Below are 14,252 nucleotides of genomic sequence, written 5' to 3'. Positions count from 1 at the left end.
GCTGCACGTTGCCATATTTTAGGTGGAACTGTGTGTTGCATACGCTGACAATGGGTCCCTGCAGCTAATCTTAGCGTCAGTCAGGACCAGTATAGCGCTGCTTAATATTTCCGTGAAGACAGTTAGTCAGATAGGTCTGACCAGGAGATAGAGCGCGATACTGCCCCCATTTTTGCTATCCTGCAAGTCATGGACTGCAGGAGATAGTGCGGAGGATTTGACTCAGAAAGGTTTATGTATGTGGCGCCATCTGGACTAGCATAAGTCACATACAATGCAGAAATATATATACATAAACATTACATATAATATACTGCAAATGACACTACAATTGACTGCCCTGATTCAGGGGTTCATTCAGACCCGGTCGCAAGCGCTGAGTGCTCGCAACCGGGTCGGTTCCCCCACTGGGCATGCGCACATATGAGCCGGCTCCGACGTGTGCATGCGCGAGACCCCGGCTAGCGACGGGCGCTCTGTCACTAGGGGTCTCGCACCAAAGGGGGCGAGCTGTCGATGGTGAGTGACAGCTCGCCCCGTTTTGGAGGCAGGCAGGGGGTGTTGCTGGCTAAACGGAGGTGTTCCAGAAGGAACGCCTGCCATTTTGTGGGCGGCCGCACTGACATCAGCAGTGATGTCAGTGGGGAGCTTCCTGCTCGATCAGAGCAGGAAACTCCCTGGGGCTTGCAAGTGCCGAGACCCAACCTTAGGGTCTCGTCGCAAGCCCCGATGGTCGCGATGGTCTTGACCATTGCGACCATCACCCTGGTCGGTCGCTAGAGCTGTGGGTGGTAACCCACAGCTTAGCGATCGACAAAGAGGCGGCACTACAAGATGCAAGCGGCCGCCCTCATTCAGAGCGACCACTTGCATCTAACAACCGCTTCTGAATGAGACCCTCAGTGTCTGGGAAGGCTATAGCGCTATGTACACTGACCCAATAAGGGAGGTACGCAGGGAGACTGGACCAGCTGCTGTCCTAGGAATTCTTTGCTGCACCATATAAATAAAATGGCCGTCTGGAGACCTCAGAGGAAGCATGGCCCATGGGAGAAGCAGCTCAGGGATGCCAGACTAAAGGCTTGAAAGGCGCGCTGAGCTGAGGGTAGGAGCCGCTACAACAGGGAAGGTGACTCCCCTGGCCTGCTATTAACCACTGGGACGCTGGATCCTTGCACCATTCTTGAAGTCCCTGGTGGTCTAGTGGACATGCGGGGTATGGGGGGGGCCCACCGCCAACGCCAGCACCTCCATTATGTCCCCAGGGACCGGAGGCCTCAGACTGCATTGTAAATGTGCGGATCACCGCAAGCGGTGAAACGAGACCTTACCTGTTCCCCGTCGATCCGGGAGCAGTCCTGGGCAGTCCTGGCTAGTACAGACTCTAGGGTCCCGCCGAGATCCCCAGATCTGTACTGGCGTCTCAGCGCCGGAGGGGTGACGGAACGGCAGCTTGGACGTCCTATGAACAGTCCGACGCTGCCGCTCTGAAGAGTTAAAAAGTAAATAAATAAAAAACTTTAAAACATAAAATAAAGCTTAGGGGCTGCTAATCAGGGGCTGCGATAATGGTGACCCGACTCCAGCCAGGCACCAACTTAAAACTGAGGTGCCTCTGGCTTGGGGGCGGGGTTATAGGGAGAGTGGACCCAGTGCATCCTGGGAGCTAAAAGCTTTAACAGTGTGTTGCCCGGATTTGGTTCCCAACCTATACCCCAAGGTCAACCCTGTGGACCCCCTATGGACCCTGAAGTAGAAAAGCCTATAATGAAATCATTCAATAATAGAATAGTCAGTTAGCCAAGCACCAGGATGCGTTACTGTCTCACACGGGCAGAACCCGCGGCTGTGACTTTCTACCATACAGCGAGAAATCTGCATAACGGGCCTGACTCAGCATGGATCACTATCAGGGGCTGGCTGGCAACTTTTAGCCTGGGGGGCAAATGCATGCAGGCGGCCCTGGCAGAGGAGTAGCGTGTAGCCACGGTCCCCGAAGAACGTGCGTGCTACGGCGCCGCCCCCCCTCAAGTGTTTCAGGGAGGAGGCGGGTCCATATGGGATTAATGTAAGGTAAAAATAAAGATATGGGGCAGCCCCCTGTCGTAGTGCCCATATGCAGTGCCCCCGTGTGCCACAGGAGATAACACCCTTATGCAGGCCTCCAGTAGTGCCCCCAGTAGTGATCCCCCCCCTATGCAGTGCCCCTTGTGCCCCCAGTAGTGGTCCCCCCTGTTCAGTGCCCCTTGTGCCCCCCAGTAGTAGGCCCCTTATATAGTGCCCCCAATAGTGGTACCCCCTAAGCAGTGCCCCAGTAGCAGTCCACCCCCCCATGCAGTGCCCCCAATAGTGGTAACCCTTATGCAATGTCCCTTAAATAGTGGCCCCAGGTGTAGTCTCCCCCTATGCAGTACTCCCAGTATTGCCCTTTATATAGAGCCCCCAGCAGTGGTCCCTCGCAGTGCCCCCAGTGGTAGTCCCCTTCCCCTATGTAGTGCCCCTAGTAGTAGTCCCCTCCCCCCTATGCAGTGCCCCTAGTAGTAGTCCCCTCCCCTTGTAGAGCCCCCAGTAGTAGTAGTAGTCCCCCCTTGTAGTTCCCCCAGTAGTAGTAGTCCCCCCCCTGGTAGAGCCCCCATAGTAATCCACCCCCCTGGTAGTGCCCCCAGTAGTAATCCCCCCCTGGTAGTGCCACCATAGAAATCCCCCCCTGGTAGTGCCCCCATAGTAATCCCCCCCCTTGGTAGTGCCCCCATAGTAATCCCCCCCTTGGTAGTGCCCCCATAGTAAACCCCCCTTGGTAGTGCCCCCATAGTAATCCCCCCCTTGGTAGTGCCCCCATAGTAATCCCCCCCTTGGTAGTGCCCCCATAGTAATCCCCCCCTTGGTAGAGCCCCCATAGTAATCCCCCCCCTTGGTAGTGCCCCCATAGTAACTCCCCCCCTTGGTAGTGCCCCCATAGTAATCCCCCCCGTTGGTAGTGCCCCCATAGTAATCCCCCCCTTGGTAGTGCCCCCATAGTAACTCCCCCCCTTGGTAGTGCCCCCATAGTAATCCCCCCCTTGGTAGTGCCCCCATAGTAATCCCCCCCCTTGGTAGTGCCCCCATAGTAACTCCCCCCCTTGGTAGTGCGCCCATAGTAATCCCCGCCCTTGGTAGTGCCCCCATAGTAATCCCCCCCTTGGTAGTGCCCCCATAGTAATCCCCCCTTGGTAGTGCCCCCATAGTAACCCCCGCCCTTGGTAGTGCCCCCATAGTAATCCCCCCCTTGGTAGTGCCCCCATAGTAATCCCCCCTTGGTAGTGCCCCCATAGTAACCCCCGCCCTTGGTAGTGCCCCAATAGTAATCCCCCCCTTGGCAGTGCCCCCATAGTAATCCCCCCCCTAGTAGAGAGAGACTTAATAATAAAAAAAAAAAAAAAAAAACACTTACCTGAAACTCCCGCTCCTGGTCCCGACTTCCACCAGCTCCTCTGGCCGCTTTGCATTATGGGAGAGACGTCGTCATGATGACGGCTCTCCCATTACCCACTGCGGGAGCCGGAAGATGGCTCCCGCAGTGGGAGCAGCGGCAGCCGCTGAGAGTCTGACAGACTCTCAGCGGCACGGCGGCTGTGTGTTTGTGCTCCGTCCGGTCAGCGCTACACATGCGGTGCAGTCTGTGTCACAGTGACACAGACTGCACCGGCCCGCATGACGCTGCGGCCCGGGGGGCACATGGCACCCTGCCCCCCGGCCCAGCCCGCCACTGATCACTATTCTGCTTATGCGCACTGCGATGCACGCACACAACGCAACAATTGGCCGATTGCATGTGTATTAGCCATTACTTCCTTGCTGAATCACGCCCATAATGCGGTGCCTACAGAATGTACTTAGGGCCTTATTCACATGTGGACACTATATCAATGTTCACACAGTTGACCGATTAATCGGTGAACTTCGCATGCGTCATAACCGCAATGCGCACATGTGGATTTTGAATGGCGACCAAATGTGATTACGGTTGTAGTGAGGATTTATTCACAAGTGCTTGACAGACAGGGGCCGTTTTGTGGGAGGTAACGGGGAGTAGCGGGAAAAAAGAGGGCGTGTCAAAACCATTTTTGGGGCATTTACATCTGTGATCCCGTATGCAGAAAATATGGTGCCAGCGTTCCGATGTCCATTCTAGGCGACCATCGGGTTACTCAGATGGTCAATTATCTGTGACTTATCGCTGCGTATTTGTGCGTGGTTGCATGGATCTACGAGGATGCCGGCGGGTATCTCAATACATTTCCAGGCGGCTGTAGCATCAGCGTATTTTTGCGCGGCAGCTGATAACGCATTAGCGACCACGTCTGAATCAGGCTCTTGGAGGTGATTAAATAGTAAAATATGGGCAATAAAGACGTAATTATTCATTGCCCGTTTTAAAACAATAAAAAAGCATTAGATTTATTAATTGCTGGGAAATGGGTTTTACAACTTACAGGTGGCAGCTGCAAGGGGTTATTTTTACCTGTATTTTACTATTTGTCTGTAAATTGTTATAATTCACATTACAGATGTGTCCAATCTACTGTAAACACTTATTTTTTGAGATGCACTGGCTGGCCATCATTGTATTATATATATAACTGCCACCTATACTTTCCTAATATCCAGTAACAGCCTCCTACGCTGCCCTGCGGCTAGCTTACTTGCTGAGATGCACTGGCTGGCTATCATTGTATTATATATGAAACTGCCACCTATACTTTCCTAATATCCAGTAACAGCCTCCTACGCTGCCCTGCGGCTATCTTACTTGCTGAGATGCACTGGCTGGCTATCATTGTATTATATATGTAACTGCCACCTATACTTTCCTAATATCCAGTAACAGCCTCCTACGCTGCCCTGCGGCTATCTTACTTGGTGAGATGCACTGGCTGGCTATCATTGTATTATATATGTAACTGCCACCTATACTTTCCTAATATCCAGTAACAGCCCCCTACGCTGCCCTGCGGCTATCTTACTTGCTGAGATGCACTGGCTGGCCATCATTGTATTATATATGTAACTGCCACCTATACTTTCCTTATATCCAGTAACAGCCTCCTACGCTGCCCAGCGGCTATCTTACTTGCTGAGATGCACTGGCTGGCCATCATTGTATTATATATGTAACTGCCACCTATACTTTCCTAATATCCAGTAACAGCCTCCTACGCTGCCCTGCGGCTATCTTACTTGCTGAGATGCACTGGCTGGCTATCATTGTATTATATATGTAACTGCCACCTATACTTTCCTAATATCCAGTAACAGCCTCCTACGCTGCCCTGCGGCTATCTTACTTGACACTTTTGGGGGAGGATCAGATCATTCTCCCCCTCTTTCATGCTTGTTGCATAGTTCACACCCGCGACTTGATATTTCTAATTGTATTGAAGCTACTAGTATTTTTGGCACTGGAATACCCCAGAAAATGAATTCAGGGCACACAGTATCGGACTCACGGCCCCTATGCATTTGCCATCATGTTTTAGCTGACTGGTTGCAGTATCTCAGCCTGTGCTCCTTGGTAGTGGAAGGGTTAACAATAACTCCATGAAGACTGTGCCCTGCACACTGTGTTGCCTAGGACATGCAGAGGAGGAACCAGCTGACTTCCTGTTCAGGGTGTGTACAGTTCTTCTATTTTTATACCACGTCAGCTGTCAGATACTGGGTGGAATTTGACAGCCATAAAAGGACAGAACAAGTCAGTAGTACATAAGATGTGACCTCCACACTCAGCAAAGCCTACGTGCTGGCTCAGTACAGCATGGACAGTGCCTGGAGAGGACCCTATATAATCACTGGAACAGTACAGTATGGACAGTGCCTGGAGGGGACACTATATAATCACTGGAACAGTACAGTATGGACAGTGCCTGGAGAGGACCCTATATAATCACTGGCTCAGTACAGCATGGACAGTGCCTGGAGAGGACCCTATATAATAACAGGACAGTACAGCATGGACAGTGCCTGGAGAGGACCCTATATAATCACTGGAACAGTACAGCATGGACAGTGCCTGGAGAGGACCCTATATAATCACTGGAACAGTACAGCATGGACAGTGCCTGGAGAGGACCCTATATAATCACTCAAACAGTACAGCATGGACAGTGCCTGGAGAGGACCCTATATAATCACTCGAACAGTACAGTATGGACAGTGCCTGGAGAGGACCTTATATAATCACTGGAACAGTACAGCATGGACAGTGCCTGGAGAGGACCCTGTATAATCACTGGAACAGTACAGCATGGACAGTGCCTGGAGAGGACCCTATATAATAACAGGACAGTACAGAATGGACAGTGCCTGAAGAGGACCCTATATAATAACAGGACAGCACAGTATGGACAGTGCCTGGAGAGGACCCTATACAATAACAGGACAGTACAATATGGACAGTGCCTGGAGAGGACCCTATATAATAACAGGACAGTACAGAATGGACAGTGCCTGGAGAGGACCCTATATAATAACAGGACAGTACAGTATGGACAGTGCCTGGAGAGGACCCTACTGTAAGTGGGTGCAGGGTGGTGACAAAGCAACACAGAGAATGCCGGGTGCTGGGTTATTTCCTGAGACGAGCTGGCACTACCCCAGTGAGTGACTAATACACAGTAACACAGACTTCTGTTCATGGTGAGTGCACAGAAGCTCAATATTACATAGATACACACATGTATATACATACAGTATACTTACACACATCTACAAACACATTAACAACTAACTCATACACATACAGTATACTTACACACATCAACAAACACATTAACAACTAACTCATACACATACAGTATACTTACACACATCTACAAACACATTAACAACTAACTCATACACATACAGTATACTTACACACATCTACAAACACATTAACAACTAACTCATACACATACAGTATACTTACACACATCTACAAACACATTAACAACTAACTCATACACATACAGTATACTTACACACATCTACAAACACATTAACAACTAAATCATACACATACAGTATACTTACACACATCTACCAACACATTAACAACTAAATCATACACATACAGTATACTTTCACACATCTACAAACACATTAACGACTAACTCATACACATACAGTATACTTACACACATCTACAAACACATTAACAACTAAATCATACACATACAGTATACTTACACACATCTACAAACACATTAACAACTAAATCATACACATACAGTATACTTACACACATCTACAAACACATTAACAACTAAATCATACACATACAGTATACTTACACACATCTACAGTACAAACACATTAACAACTAACTCATACACATACAGTATACTTACACACATCTACAAACACATTAACAACTAACTCATACACATACAGTATACTTACACACATCTACAAACACATTAACAACTCACTCATACACATACAGTATACTTACACACATCTACAAACACATTAACAACTAACTCATACACATACAGTATACTTACACACATCTACAAACACATTAACAACTAAATCATACACATACAGTATACTTACACACATCTACAGTACAAACACATTAACAACTAAATCATACACATACAGTATACTTACACACATCTACAGTACAAACACATTAACAACTAAATCATACACATACAGTATACTTACACACATCTACAAACACATTAACAACTAAATCATACACATACAGTATACTTACACACATCTACAAACACATTAACAACTAACTTATACACATACAGTATACTTACACACATCTACAAACACATTAACAACTAAATCATACACATACAGTATACTTACACACATCTACAAACACATTAACAACTAACTCATACACATACAGTATACTTACACACATCTACAAACACATTAACAACTAAATCATACACATACAGTATACTTACACACATCTACAAACACATTAACAACTAACTCATACACATACAGTATACTTACACACATCTACAAACACATTAACAACTAACTCATACACATACAGTATACTTACACACATCTACAAACACATTAACAACTAAATCATACACATACAGTATACTTACACACATCTACAAACACATTAACAACTAACTTATACACATACAGTATACTTACACACATCTACAAACACATTAACAACTAAATCATACACATACAGTATACTTACACACATCTACAAACACATTAACAACTAACTCATACACATACAGTATACTTACACACATCTACAAACACATTAACAACTAAATCATACACATACAGTATACTTACACACATCTACAAACACATTAACAACTAAATCATACACATACAGTATACTTACACACATCTACAAACACATTAACAACTAAATCATACACATACAGTATACTTACACACATCTACAGTACAAACACATTAACAACTAAATCATACACATACAGTATACTTACACACATCTACAAACACATTAAAAAAGAAAAAATCAAAATCAAATTTATTGTCACATCCACATAAAATGCATCAGCGAAAGTAAAATGCAAGATACTCACAGTCAACAATTACATAACACCCTTTGAAATATTATTAACAACTAAATCATACACATACAGTATACAGACACATATATTCAAACACATGCAGATACAGTATATGTAATCACATGCACATATCTACAAATACATACACATATTTGTGTGGTACACACACACACGGACATATACAGTATCTACAGACACATATATAGTATCTACACACACGGACATATACAGTATCTACACACACATATATAGTATCTACACACATGGACATATATAGTATCTACACACACATATATACAGACACATACAGTATCTACAAACACACATATACAAATACATACACATCTACAAACACATGCACATACACATACATACAAACATATACTCACATTATATAAAACATAAGCAATAAATAACAGTATATTTCTATGTTTACTAACAATTACAGTATAATACAGAATGAATGGCGCCATTACGCAGACTTTGGGGGAGGGGTGTAGGAATTTGTCATTGTAACATATTAAGGGAAACGTGCTATGCTGCCCCAAACGTGTCATACAACCAAAACGCACGGCTAGAAGATACACTTTATATAGATCATACATTCATGTGAATAAACATCCGTGTAACACGTATAACTTCTGAAGCCAGAGTTTATGAAGTGAGAGTGACCCAAAGTAGCTGAATACAGAATAACTTTGTTACATCTGCAGAGTGGATAGAACAATTCCCAGAAACCATGTATAAGACAAGTCATCTCCCCCTCCCCCATACTGGGTCAGTATCAAACAGACATATACACCAAGGACATACGTGTGTAGACGCTTCTTATCACCCCTGTCCATGTGTTCATGTTCTGTCTCTTTGTGTGATATGGAATAAAAACTCTTTTATAATGAATCTGTGTAATGATGTTGCATAGAGGAGGGTAGGGGAGAAATAAAGCTGGGGTGGGTGGGGGAGCGTGTATAGGGTGGTATGGTGGTACAATGCAGGGCAGTGCCATGGGAGAGATGTCCACACCTGTATCATCCCTGGGTGCACAAATCGTGGCTTCTGGGCATCATCCAACCTAAACATCTGCCCCGGCCCCTCGGGGGGATTAGCCCGGATTACCCCTGCCCAGTTCTATGTGCCGGTATCTTGCCTGGGGCCCCTGGGGCATTAGTGTCTGTTCTGCTCTGTATTCCTGAGACCACTGACACAGAACAGAAGCTGAATTCTGCACCCAGGCACCTTTATTATAACTATGGTGCCACCGATTTACACTGCACTGTACAGAGAATATATACTGTATGTCCGTCATGTTACCCCGGCCCCATGGGAGCTTACAGCCTAAATCCCCTAACACACAATCACACAGCCTGGTGTAATGTCAGGAGCAAAGCAGCCGGAGGAAACCCAGGCAATGGGACATGACCGGGAACTGAACTCATGACCTCGGTGCTGTGACGCAGCAATGCTAACCTCGGTGCTGTGACGCAGCAATGCTAACCTCGGTGCTGTGACGCAGCAGTGCTAACCTCGGTGCTGTGACGCAGCAATGCTAACCTCGGTGCTGTGACGCAGCAATGCTAACCTCGGTGCTGTGACGCAGCAATGCTAACCACTATGCCCAGCGTGCTGTCCTATTCTGGGCAGTAAACAAACATTCCTAGCAGGGGTGTAACTAGGTAATCGGAGACCCCATAGCAAAAGTATGTAAGGTCCCCTATGTACCAACCAATGGTGAGGGATGTATACAACGCATATAACTGTGACAAGGAATATAGCCCCCCCCTCAGCTCTGGCCCCCATAGCATCTGCACCCCTTATACCTATGGTAGTTACACCCATGGTTCCTAGCTATGGAGAGAAGACGGGCTACAACTTCACCTGATACATTACAATATTAATGCGAGAAGCAGTCAGTAAATGTGAATATTAAATGCAGAATAAATATCACTTAGCAATACATATTATACAGTAAGTAGATCCTGACCTGAGATGGCAGTCACCAGGGCCACGAGAAGGGCAGCGAGGCCGGGCATGGTGGCACGTCAGTGAGAGAGGGTCTGTGCCAGCTGACAGCATGAAGATCTAAATAAAATGAAGAAAGATCTGTGCTCATTGACTCAGCGTTGTCAGGAGTGGGCGGGACTCTCTGACATATATGGTAGTGGGTGATGTAACACAGTGTCTCCTGACTGTAATTTATGCTGTGATGTAGGAAATGTCCATGCCTTCACGTTTGCTTTTTAAACACGCTTTTTTTTCTAGCCCTCCACCCCTCCTAACTCTCCAGTCTCTGCATTACACTACTCAGCCCTCTTCTGCTAATTCGGGTCACCCATATCCCTTCTAGATTGCAAGCTCTTGTGGGCAGGGTTCTCTCTCCTTTGTCTTCTACAGAATGATGTCATTGAGCACTGTAATTACATATTTATGTGTAGATGTGACATATTTGAATTAGTCTCTACTTTTGTAACTTTTTGATGTGTTCCTTACGTTGCATGGAGCTGCAGAACCCTTGTGACACAAACATAATAATGATGATAATAATAATCATCATAATAATAATCATAATCATCATAATAATAATAATAATATAATCATCATCATAATAATAATAATAACAATAACAATAATAATAATAATAATAATAATAATCATAATAATAATAATAATAATAATAATAATAATCATCATCATCATCATAATAATAATAATCATAATAATAATCATCATAATAATAATAATAATCATCATCATAATAATAATCATAATAATAATAATCATCATCATAATAATAATCATCATAATAATAATCATAATAATAATAATAATCATCATAATAATAATAATCATCATAATAATAATAATAATAATAATAATAATCATCATATTAATAATAATCATAATAATAATCATCATAATAATAATAATAATCATCATAATAATAATAATCATCATAATAATAATCATAATAATAATAATAATAATAATAATCATCATCATAATAATAATAATCATATTATTATGATGATGATGATTATTATTATTATTATGATGATTATTATTATGATTATTATTAATAATAATAATAATAATAATAATAATAATAATAATAACTATATGTTTAGGGGTCATTCCAATTATAAGCGATTCCCTCACCTGTGCGAGTCATCGCGACATCGGCCGCACTAGACGGAAACCTGAACTTGCTCAAAACTGTGCGCAGCCCCATGTCATTGAGCGCTGTAATTACATATTTATGTGTAGTTGTGACATATTTGAATTAGTCTCTACTTTTCTAACTTTTTTATGTGTTCCTTACGTTGCATGGAGCTGCAGAACCCCTGTGACACAAACATAATAATCATCATCATAATAATAATAATAATAATTACTATATGTTTAGGGGTCATTCCAATTATAAGCGATTTCCTCACCTGTGTGAGTCATCGCGACATCGGCCGCACTTGACGGAAACCTGAACTCGCTCAAAACTGTGCGCAGCCCCATAGGGCCGAGCACAAAATTGAGCGAGATCAGACTGAAAGAGGGCCACACGGGGTGCGAGATGCAGTGCCGTTGCAGGCGTTTTAACAATTTGCACGCCTCGCGGCTAATTAGATTGCCTCCTCTGTGTAACAGGATAATGGCTCTTATTGATGCATATTGTCTCCTGTTAAAGTCATACAGTAATCTGACAGTAGATACGTTTGTTGTGATTTGACAAATGAGCAGAACAGTAGAGCGTCCTGCGGATCTCACAAAGATGTTTGAAATTACCGTAGTCGCAGAACGGCCGCAGTGTTTCTCTGAGGTTATTCTGTAATAAAATATAGTAAATGAGGTGAGAAGATCTAGGACACATCCTGTCTTCTTTACAGTGAGGGTACATAACATATCAATGAAGCTTGGCATGAACTGAGGACCTGATTCAGACCCGGTCGCTAAATGCGTTCGCACGCAGCCATCAGCAGCCAAAGTATGCAAATCCTGCCATCGCTAGTAAGACATTTTTCACGCTCACTATATTTTGCTGTGTGATCACGGTATGAAATTAGTCGCCCACCAGCCTGACACAAGACGCCCACTTTCTGTTAGTAACATACATCATCTCCAGGAAGTGTGCTAAACAATCGGTAACATCGAGTAACATCGGACCCATACGCAGCACTTGTGGCTGACCATACCCTACCGCAAGCACTGCGAGTGCTGCTGTGTGTAATTCAGCCATGTGACGTGTACGCTGATGCTGCGTCTTAATTATGTGCGCTCCTGAAGCGGCGTTTAGACGCACAGACACGCCTGCGTTCGCACCACCACACCCCCGTTACCATCGACTGCCCCCTGTCACCACCCAGAAATGGCTCCTCCTGTCACTCATGTTTGCGGAGCATCTGTGTACAGGGTGCAAACATCGGCTGGCTACGTACGAGCGCAGCCTAGCGACTGGGTCTGAATCAGGCCCTGAGTACCATGGGAACAAATTCAGCTGGCAAAAGATGTGGAGTGAGGGAAATATTAGCCACAAAAGTTTCAAAAATATGCTCATCCCTCAATGAAAGTAACTTACGGCGCCATTTAGGGATGTCCATCAACCATCGATGGGTTTGCTACTTTTTGTATTTACTTCCCTTATTTCATGCCATCAATGGAAATCAGTTGTAATACCCCCTAAAGTGCTTGCTATTTAATTCATATATGTACACATAGAACATATTTGTATGTTGATTCATATATTTACACAGATGTTGTATGTAAAATAAATGTTGCTTGCATTTATATGTGCCCCCCCCACCCCCTCATGAAGAGAAAATGGAGCCAGCCTCTAACTCCGGGTACAGAGGGCCGGTGGGCACGTGGTATAGGACGCCAGGATGTGCTCCCCGAGTAGGGAAAACTGTCCCCCATACAGAAATATAGGGCCTGATTCAGACCCGCTCGCGAGCGCATAGCGCTCGCAAGCGGGTCGATGGCCAGGCAGTGCGCACGTGCGCGAGCCCTGTAGTGAGTGAGCGGCTTAGCGAGCGGCCTGGAGGCCGGTGAAAAAAAGAACCGGCCTGCCCTGATTCAGAGGGAGCGCTCCCAAATAGCGAGCGCCTCTGAAAGATGGCCATAGATGGCCAGGGAGGAGAAACGGCGCATGTGGCTGGCGGGAAGGAGTCCGCACATGACTGCCAGCATATAAGAGGGACCTGCGGGGACTGCTGGGAGTGTGGCTCCTGAGACGGCTGAGCGGTAAGGGTCTCCTGTGTCGGTGGCTCTTACCTCAGAGACACGGCGGAGACTGGGACCCAGAGGAACCCCAGGGAGGAGATTAGAGCCATCTCCTGTGGCTGAGCCAGCCTTGGAGGCGAAACCTGGGCGGACCGTAGGAGAGCTGAGCCAGCCCTTCATTGTGTTCTCTGCAGTGTGTGTCAGTCAGCTGCAGACGGAGGCGGGACTTTCCCTTCTACAGAGGGGGCAAGGCAGGTGTCGGACAGTATGAAGCGGGCAGCCAGTGTCAGCTAGCTAGGAGAGGCAAATACATTCAGGGGAGCTGTTTACAGCAGGGATAGGAAACCGGCAGCCGGGCAGTGAGGTAGCAGTGCTGATTAGAGGTGGGTGGCAAAGGTGCTCTCTCTCAGTCAAGATACCGGCAGTGGGAGGCGTAATCCATCCCTCTAGGGCAGGGATGGGGAACACCAGGCCCGGGGGCAG

The 14,252-nt window shown here is 45.6% G+C and overlaps 1 protein-coding gene across 1 annotated transcript in view; it reads right to left on the bottom strand.

The window, feature by feature from the left end:
- LOC148509571 (uncharacterized) overlaps nucleotides 1-10,632 on the bottom strand; it is a 151,074-nt gene extending 140,442 nt beyond the window's left edge. The window contains exon 1 of the mRNA XM_088442971.1: nucleotides 10,543-10,632. Coding sequence (XP_088299097.1) covers nucleotides 10,543-10,591 — 49 coding nt within the window. The 5' untranslated portion in view covers nucleotides 10,592-10,632. The remainder of the gene's footprint in view (nucleotides 1-10,542) is intronic.
- Nucleotides 10,633-14,252: the final 3,620 nt, after the last annotated feature.

Source organism: Taudactylus pleione, unplaced genomic scaffold (assembly GCF_031769625.1).
Source record: "Taudactylus pleione unplaced genomic scaffold, aTauple2 ptg000319l, whole genome shotgun sequence".
NCBI classification, from domain to species: domain Eukaryota; kingdom Metazoa; phylum Chordata; class Amphibia; order Anura; family Myobatrachidae; genus Taudactylus; species Taudactylus pleione.
The sequence above is the reverse complement of the archived record's forward strand: the minus strand, read 5'-3'. Positions and strand labels throughout refer to the sequence as shown.